The sequence below is a fragment of the Hyperolius riggenbachi genome, chromosome 7 (assembly GCF_040937935.1).
Source record: "Hyperolius riggenbachi isolate aHypRig1 chromosome 7, aHypRig1.pri, whole genome shotgun sequence".
Taxonomy (NCBI): Eukaryota; Metazoa; Chordata; class Amphibia; order Anura; family Hyperoliidae; genus Hyperolius; species Hyperolius riggenbachi.
In genome coordinates, this window is record NC_090652.1 from 128,678,962 (window position 1) to 128,688,996 (window position 10,035).

At 44.2% G+C, this 10,035-nt stretch overlaps 1 protein-coding gene across 1 annotated transcript in view; it reads left to right on the forward strand.

Annotated features, from left to right (window-relative positions):
• The window catches only part of ALG1 (ALG1 chitobiosyldiphosphodolichol beta-mannosyltransferase), a 38,009-nt gene extending 29,786 nt beyond the window's left edge, over positions 1-8,223 (forward strand). The window contains exons 11-13 of the mRNA XM_068246829.1: positions 1,530-1,644; positions 6,251-6,326; positions 7,905-8,223. Coding sequence (XP_068102930.1) covers positions 1,530-1,644; positions 6,251-6,326; positions 7,905-8,036 — 323 coding nt within the window. The 3' untranslated portion in view covers positions 8,037-8,223. The remainder of the gene's footprint in view (positions 1-1,529; positions 1,645-6,250; positions 6,327-7,904) is intronic.
• The last annotated feature ends 1,812 nt before the right edge of the window (positions 8,224-10,035 follow it).

The following is a 10,035-nucleotide window of genomic DNA, read 5'->3' on the forward strand; positions in this document are numbered from 1 at the left end:
CAGCTACTCCTATGGAATATGAGTTTAACAGGTCAATACATTTTCCATATTTGATAAAACTGAGGTTACCAAAATAAATGATTGCAAAATGTTTTGAGTCTGTTTCATCACAATTTATCCCATCAGTTCATAACAGCCCTTGTGAATCGGAAGTTTATAAAGCAGGAGCTGCTCAATGGAAGTCAAAGGCTATTCTCATATTTCCTCTACAGACCTATCAAGTGGCTTCAGGTCAACAGACTAGAGAAATGTTTAACACCAACTCACATTAGACCTTAGTTCCATGGTTCATGCATCAGAATTGCATGAACCGCATTAGTTAACCACAGTCATTCTCCCTCATTGGCCTGTGTAGTGTGATGGGTCTTTAAAGGACAACTGTAGCGAGAGGAATATAGAGGCTGCCATATTTATCTTCTTTTAAGCAGTACCAGTTGTCTGGCTATCCTGCTTATTCTGTCTCTAATACTTTTAACCATAGCCCTCGAACATGTATGCCGCAGATCAGGTGTTTCTGACGTTGTCAGATCTGACAAGATTGTCTGCATGCTTGTTTCTGGTGTTATTCAGACACTACTGGAGGCACATAGATCAGTAGGGCTGCTAGACAACTGGTATTGTTTAACAGGAAATAAATATGGCAGCCTCCTTATCCTTCTCACTACAGTTGTCATTTAAAGTTTAATAGTTTGATTTGTGTTCCCCTGGCAGGGGGAAAAATCATCCAACTCCACAAAATTGCTCCAACTCCTCGACTGACTGCTTAGTTTTGACTTGGAGGGTTTTGCCAACTAACTCACCGCAAAATTTTTGCCCTGCGGGGGATCAGTCTGCACAGCATTTAGCACTTATCCAGGATAGCCACATGGAGGCCCCCCCCCCAGGATCCCAGGAAAAGGGGGGCCAACAGAGCACTCCAAGCACCCTCACTGCTCAGAGACCCTGTAGCCGCCCCCCTGGGGGGGGGGGGGGGAGAGGCTAAGAAGTGTGGGCTGCCCCCCAAGCGCTGCCACCGCCATAACTAAATGATGTGCTTTTGTTCGAGAGACAAGGACCATAAGTATTTAGAACTGTCCATGAAAATAAGTGTATTGTACTTCACAAGAAGGCATAATTTTAGTTTGTATAGGAAGGAACACTGCACAAAGAAGGGAACAAAAAGAAAGCCAGATTAAATGGGAGGAGAGGTTCAACATACATTGATATTTGAGAACATTGTATATGAAGAGTATGTTGCTGCTTTAGGTCAGTTCTGTAGTGGTTTACAGACTGAATCAGAATACTGTAGTGTAGATATTATACCATAGCAAATATTATTCCAGGTGCTGTACAATCAGAATAGCAGTCATGTCACACCTCTGCTCACCTGTATTTTTTAATTGTTTTTGGTAACCTGGACATATTACTTTAGAGAAGTGACAGCACTGTTTATCAATAATTTTAAGAGAAACACCTGAATAAGATATGAATTTGTATTATCCAAAACAAAGTACAACCTAATGGTATATGTTTTTCCTTCTTTGTTGTAGGGGCCGCAGACCTAGGAGTCTGTCTCCACAAGTCATCCAGTGGCTTGGACCTTCCTATGAAAGTTGTTGATATGTTTGGTTGCTGCCTTCCTGTGTGTGCAGTCAATTTTAAATGGTAAATACTCATGAATTTACTTAGTGAACTTTAACCATCTAGTGTGTTCAAAAAGATGTACCCATTCCTCAAGTTAGCTAAGTAGATATAGGTCAGTATAGTAGCATAAGAGCAGCCTTACTATCCTGGTCTATAATATACCAGTAATTCTGTCTTTAGGGGCCCCTCACATCTGCTGCCCTGTAGCGTACAGAAGACCGTGGGCACTAACCAGAAGAGGGTAGCTGCAGCATCACATGAGGAGGCTGGCTGGGAGCAGCTTCTTGTGGTTGGATATACTATGGATGCTGAGATCAGCCACTTCCTCAGCAACTTGAGCCTGGGAAAGGTTTAATTAGGTTTTATTGACCTACCTATAAATACTCTGTTTGTCAAAAAGGCAGGTAAACAAGTTGAGTAAAGATCCACTTTAAATTAAATCTCCCCCTCACTGCTTTGTTCCCTAATGCCCTGTACTTTTTAGGGGCCTGGACCAAGAAAGATGATTTCTCCTGCTGAATTTGTCTTTGAACTAAAGGTGGCCATACACTGATAGATGGCCACCAGATTCCACCATCTGATAGATTCCTCAGATCAAATCTGATCTGAGAGGTATCAAATCCTTCCACACACTAGGCATAGATTCTCAATAGATTTCAGCATAGTTTTAAAGCCCCATCTACTCTACACGATACAATTCCACGTGCGATTGATCAAATTCGATCGGATCGATTAAATCCGACATGTCTGATCGGGACTCTATCGATAGTGTGATCGATTTTGGTTATCAATGCAAAATTGTCCTGATCGGACATGTCGGATTTAATTGATCCAATCAAATCCAATCGATCACATGTGGATTTGTATCGTGTAGATGGGGCTTAAGTTCATTTCAGCATAAAATCTATTGAATATCTGTGTAGTTACACCATCCCTACTGAGTCATCTATGGGCCTTGCACATTGCGTTCACCTATCCGCTGGTATCTTCTCTCCATCATTCCTCCTTGTGTCTTCTCTGCCTGTGTCATGTGGTACAATAGAGGCTGAAAACTAGAGGCACTGTGCGACCACTAGAAACCTCTAGTACTTGTCATGTGATACAGGCTCCCCGGCAGAAAAGAGACAGTATGGACAACTCACAAGGATAGGTGAGTGTAAGCACTACTGCCAACGCTGCACGTTGGTCGTCATTCAATCAAACTCCACTAGCACTGACCTTCCAACCCACTGGCAAATTGGCAATATCTTCTTTCCAGCACGATCGAGTAATTACAGACTAAAATCATTCGGCCATTATTTGCAGCATTGATTTCTTGCAGGTAAGTGATAGAATCTCCCAGAAATCAAAGATAAATGAAATGCGATTAAAGAGTTTAGAGAGAGGCTTAAGAGACCATGGTCTCAATTCACTAAGATCATGCTGGAGATAAGGCAAGAGAAAACTTACCTCCACATAAGAGAGAGTTATCTTATCTTTTCATTCCTTAAGTTACCTCCTCTGCAGTTAAGTTTCCTCCTCTGTAGTTATTTTACCTCCTCTGTAGTTAATTTACCTCCTCTGTAGTTATTTTCACATGCAGTTAATAAACAGCCTGTCTTTAACTCTGGAGTTATTTTAAGGATTGAAGAGTTAACTTAAAGACAGAAGAGTTAACTTTAGGTTTGCCTGAGGTAAAATGTTTCCTGAATACTACATGCCTTATCACCATGGTAACAACTCTAGAAGAGTTATTAAAGACAGGAGAAAAGCTTAGTGAATTGAGGCCCATGTCATTTTGTAACAACAAAATAGTAATGAGTGCGCAATCTCTGCACAATTGAGAAGATTATGCAATCAAGATTATTCAGAAACACTAACCGTGCCCTCAAACTGAAGTTCCCAAGGGGTTAATACTCTCACTTAAAGGGAAGGTTCAGGGACTAGCTAAAAAAAAAAAAAATCCATTTTCACTTACCTGGGGCTTCCTCCAGCCCGTGGCAGGCAGGAGGTGCCCTCGGCGCCGCTCCGCAGGCTCCCGGTGGCCGACCCGACCTGGCCAGGCCGGCGGCCAGGTCGGGCCTCTTCTGCGCTCCGTGGTGCGTTCCACGCCGGCGCGCTGACGTCATCGGACGTCCTCCGGGCTGTACTGCGCAGGCTCAGTAGTTCTGAGCCTGCGCAGTACAACCCGGAGGACGTCCGATGACGTCAGCGCGCCGGCGTGGAACGCACCATGGAGCGCAGAAGAGGCCCGACCTGGCCGCCGGCCTGGCCAGGTCGGGTCGGCCACCGGAGACCACCGGGAGCCTGCGGAGCGGCGCCGAGGGCACCTCCTGCCTGCCACGGGCTGGAGGAAGCCCCAGGTAAGTGGAAATGGATTTTTATTTTTTTTAGCTAGTCCCTGAACCTTCCCTTTAAAGTGAATCCGAAATGAACTTTTACTCATAGCATAATAGTGTTCCCTTCCTATAGTTTATAGGGCATTCCTCAAGCTAAATACTTTTTTGTTTTTGTTTTAATACTCTAATTCCTTATAAACTAAATAAGCCCCACCCACAGTTTTCAGAGAGCCTTGGCAGTACCAAGGGCTCATGGGAGCTCAGTCTGGGCAGGAAGAGGGGGAGGTATTACTAGCCAGAGATTTCAGAGGCAGAGGAGGGGGGGGGGGGGGGGGGGAATTAGGTTTTTTTTTTTCAGTCTGAGTGCTGATGGTGCAGATAAGCCTGCCTCTGTGTAATGTTTACAAACAACATGGCTGCTGTCATTGTATCACAGGAAGAAATGATCATATTCTATTAAAGCAGTATGCAGACATATTTGCTGTTTAAACCATCTAAACCGTACATTAGATATATAGACAAGTTACTTTTTATAGTTAGTTTTTTCATCTCGGATCCGCTTTAATGTAGCCTCAGTGAATCTAGTCCACTACTCCCAAGCTGTCACTCCAAGGCACCTTACTGTTCACTGTCTCCGCTTGTAGTTTTGACAGACACGTTATATGCAAAGAGAAAAGGGACACAATAGTGTATATCTGAACAATGGAGACCATTCCCCTCCCCCAGTGGGTAGCCACGCCATCACCTCAATACACACCAACTTGCCAGTGCCAGGACCCTCCCTCCAATGTGCCTGCACTTACCCTGACATCCTCCCTAGTAGTATCCAGAGGCAGGAATTAAAGCAAAGGGGAGATCGAACCTCAGCGCTACATAAGCATCAAAACTTCCTCCAGTCGGGCGTTACTCGAACTCAGAGGCTCCAATAGTGTAAAACCAATGGTTTAATTGTAACAATTAAAATTACACTCAAAATGAACCAGTTACATCAAGTGTATAGCAAATGGTGGACTAATGTCCCCGTGAGGCTGCTCCCTAATTACCATACATTCTGGCGTATGAGACGACCCCCCTACTTTACCAGTTAAAAGTCAGAGTTTGGGATTTACTCACCATACAAGACTACCTGCCCCCCCCCTTCCAACACACTAAATAAAAAATCATATACTGGTGCTATGTATGAACAGATACTGGTGCTGTACTGTATGTGGTACCCAGTATATAGGCGAATGACTGGTTGGATTGGTCAACTCTCCCTAAGTGAATTGTTCAGCTCTCCTTGTCTACCTGTGGTATGGAAGAATAGATTGCGCTGTGCCCATAAAACACGCCTCTTTCACCCTTCTGGCCCACCCTTGTATCCTATTTACTTCCTTCTCTGCCTCTCAGGTCTCACACATGTGCACCTGCACTGCTTCACTGCAGTCCTCAGCAGCAAGATCTGAAAGTCATCAATGACACCCGGCGTATAAGACGACCCTTGACTTTTCAGATGATTTTCAAGGGTTAAAAAGTGGTCTTTTACGCCAGAATATTCTGTAGGATGTCATTTTGTACTACTGTTATACCACTATACCACTAGTATCAGAGTAGTGTGCATGGTTTTGTTAAAGCAAACCAAAAATTAGGAAATTTAGGTTCCCTAAAGAGGGAAGGCTCAGGATATTGTAGAGCCTTCCCGTTCCGCCGTGCTGGCTTTCTTTTCTGCACTGTGAAACCTCAACCTGCTAGGTTGAATGGCACTTTGGGAAGCTTTCGGAAATACTAGCTCTCAAATACTTCCAATGACGAGTGCATCCATACTGCGCACACGTGAGTTTAAGCTTGTGCATGTGCAGAAGGGATGGACTCCTCTTCGGAAGTACTCTGGAATGCGAGTACTTCTGAAGGCGACCTTACGGGTTGAAGTAACGGGAGACGATGCAGAAAAGAAGGCCAGCACGGAGGGACAGAAAGGCTCTATAGTATCCAGTCTTCGCTCTTCTTCAGGTTCACATTTATGGCCTTCATTTTAGCTTTTATTGTTTACGTTGGAGCTCTTTTCTTTGTATATTGGAAGTGTGAAGCGGACATCATGTTTGTGTCTCAGTGCAGCAAATGGAGAAGGTCATGGAAATGATTGTGTTTGTAGAGTTGGCCTTCAATCTACTAAGCATTTCATCATCAGGATATTGATGAATGGAATTCTTTATAAAAATAGTATTGTTATAAATCTACCTTATTATGTAAATGTATATGTGCTGTACTGATGTTTTTCCCTTGCTACTAAATTACTTATGCAACATTACCCATTTGATTCTTGCCTCTAGTTTGTCTGAATTAGTAAAAGATGGAGAAAATGGACTGATTTTTGAAGATTCAAAAGAGCTTGCTGAACAACTAAAGGTATGGCGTAAACAACGTTTTGCGTGGGTGGTGATGGGGTGTGTTACACAAAAAGTGCATTGACAAATCTGCTTCCACTGGTCCCCTTTGGATATTCTGAAAACTTTCTAGCACCAATGTTGAGGGAATCCAGTTAGACTACTAGCATATTTTTGGGTTGTGGAAGGAAATCAAACCACCCAGAGGAAACCCACACAGATAGTGGAAACTGCATGCAGATAATGTCCTGGTTGACAGTTAAGATATCTATAGGATGTACACAGGATGTTTATAGGTAAATCTCAAAAAAAAAAAAAAAAAAAACCTCAAATGTGATGTATATGCTCCAAATGTTTGAGTGCAACTGAGCAGCAAAGAGTGACCCTGCCTCTCATCCAAATAGTGCCTAGGCTGATGGTGCCCACAGCTTGGAACCTCTGAGTACCACATGTGTACACACATTTACATAGCACCCCCGGGGGACATTAAGAAATAGAGGGGCGGAAGAGGGATGTTATTAAGGGTTAAGTAGTTGGGAAAAATGGTAAAGCTGCTCACATGTGAACATCTGGGGTATATTACCAATTCAATTTTATTGCAGGGGTGCACATGTAATAGAAATTGCATTAGGGCCCTTTCACACTGGGGCGATGCGGCATTTTTACTGCACCCCACTGCAGGGCAATGAGTCTATGGGGTCTTTTATACCGACGCAGCGCCATATGACGGAAGTGACGTTTTCACCGCACCCTAGGTGCCAGGGCAAACCTATGTATCATGTGGCTCTGCAGCGACCTGGAACTTTATGGAAACCCGGGTATGTTAAAATGTCTTGCCACAAGTTTTACGCATTATTTTTCTGATGTCAGGGCCGGGTCCCGGCTTGATGACGTCATCGAGCTGCAACCCGAAACTGAGCGGCAGAACGAGCAGGGATGCCGGTGAGAGCGGAGGGAGCTACTGCGGCTCATCGCTGGAGCCTGGGAGGGTGAGCAAAAGCTTCTGGTTAAAGGAGGGACATCTGGCCCAGCATGCCACACTGGGGATCTGGCTGCCTGACCCCCCAAATGCACCCTCCTCCCTGCACGAAAATTTGCCTGGTCCTTAAGGGGGGTTAGGCAGGTGGTCCCCAATAGGTTAAAGGTAAGGTCCGGGGGGGGAAAAAAAAAATCCACTTACCTCAGGCTTCCTCCAGCCCCTACCAACTGACCTGTGCCCTCGCCGCAGCTCCGTTGGCTCCCGGTCTCCTCCGGTGCAGAGGCTGACATCTTTCGACATCTTCTAGCGTTCCACTGTGCGGCTCATTGAGTCGCACTGACGTCATTTGGGCTGTTCTGTGCAGGCGCAGAACTACTGCGCCTTCGCAGTACAGTCCGGATGACATCAGCGCGACTCTTAAGAGCCGCTCACGCAGGCGCAGTCAGCATCTTGCGCCAGAGAGGACCCCGGACAACCAGCACGGAGCAGAGCTGTGGCATGAGCACAGGACGGCTGGCAGGGGCTGAAGGAAGACTGAGGTAAATCGATTGTTTTATTTTTAATGTCCTCAGATGTATACTTTAACTTCACATTAAGAAACACGCTCTTTTTCCTTTACAGACATTATTCTCTGATTTTCCAAGTGACTCTGGTAAATTGAAGCAATTCCGGCAAAATCTTCATGAATCTAAACAAGTACGATGGGATGAATCGTGGGATCAAACCGTTCTGCCGATAATTATGGAAAGCTGAAATTGTGATTTCAATATTTAGGAAGCAATGATTTCTACCTGCATAGACTGTTAGGGTAAATGTATATATGTATGATATACTTCTGACGTATATAATGGTTGTTGGGAGTGGTGTACAACAGGCTTGGTCCTGTGATGATAGCATTGTATCTTTTGTATTATTAAAGATGAATTTTACTTTTTGAGTATTTGCATGTGGACTTCCAATCTGTTAAAGGAACTCTGTAGTAGATCCAAGTATATTATCCACCACTATATCTTAAAGGAAGTGTTTACTAAAAATACAGTTGCTGTTTACTTTGTAAGACTAGGGTCACACTTATTTGAATCGTATGCGTTTCAGTAAACGCATGAAAAACGCACATAATGATAGTCTATGGGCCGCACAAAAAAAACACGCGTTTTTAAAACGTTCAACTTAATTCTTTCTGCATACTGTATGCAGAACACATGCCAAATAAGGTAAAAACTAATTTGAAAATGATTTTTATTTGTTAAATAGGAAAATTTATGAAAAAACACACTCATTAAAAACACACACAGAAAACCGCAAATGCAGGAAAAAAGGGCCATAGCAGAAAACTAATGGTTTTCCACATGGACAAGTGTGACCTTTGTTTTTCCTGATCAAGTAAGCTGAAAACTGTCGAAATCCTACCATAGCATGGTCATATCGGCTACCTACTCACCCCTTCCACTCTAAACTAAGGGGGCAATTTCTGCCATTGAAACATGGCCATTTCGATCGGTCTGATTGAATTGGCTAAAAATCGATGCAGCAGGAAGCGCAATCAATTTTAAATATATTTAATTCTGAAATCGATTGAAAATCTGTTCCTCCTGTGTTGCACGCATCAAATACATTCATGTCAGATTCCACCTGACAGGAATCTGATGGTTGAATCTGCTGCAAATCTATGTGTATGTAATGTCCAATCACAGCAGCGCATCCGGAGTTGTCTTCCAGTATATTGCCTGTTCACAAACCTAGGTTGAAGGGAGATAGATACATAGCCTGTAATCCTTTAGCACTAGTACACCCTGTGTCGTCACACACACTGTGCAAAGGAAGTTCTATCACCACATGCAGGTTTGGGGGTCACACTCCCTCCCCCCCCCCCCCATTTCCCTGCTCACCAAAGGTATGCTTTAGATCAGGCACATCAGTAATCTCCAGCAGTTATGTCTATAAAATATAAGAACAGCTGCCTCTCATGGCATAAAATCTTCTTTAATAAAGGTAAAAACCCACAAACATATTTGCGTACCGGATAAAAGACTATATAAAGCACATCTCACAGATCCATAGACCGCCCTCTTCCCCGCCGTGGCGCTGGCTGTGTCCGTCCGTGGTGTTGTGTGCTAAGCGTGTGTATCCAGATGCTCCGCCCTACGCGTTTCGTCACTCAAAGGGGCCCTGATGAGTCACGCCCCTTTGAGTGACGAAACGCGTAGGGCGGAGCATCTGGATACGCACGCTTAGCAAACACCACGGACGGACACAGCCAGCGCCACGGCGGGGAAGCCTGGAGGGCGGTCTATGGATCTGTGACATGTGCTTTATATATTCTTTTATCTGGTACGCAAATATGTTTGTGGGTTTTTACCTTTATTAAAGAAGATTTTATGCCATGAGGTGGCTGTTCTTATATTTTAACTGCTGGAGATTACTGATGTGCCTGATCTAAAGCATACCTTTGGTGAGAAGGGAAACGTGGGGGGGCAATATACTGGGGGACAACTCCGGACGCGCTGCTGTGATTGGACATTACTGTTTTGAGGGGAACTTTGGTTTCACTTATTGGCAGCCAGCTGCAAACCGGGTGACTGTTTAGGGTGGTGAGCGCTGTATCTGTTTGCAATATAATCTATGTGTATGGGTACCTTACGTTACGGAAAAAATTGTGCACCACCCATCTAAGTATGTCAAGTTTATAGTGAAAGTGGTATTTCCTGTTAAAGGTAACAGGTGCCAAAAGTAATACAGAGGGAACCCTTTC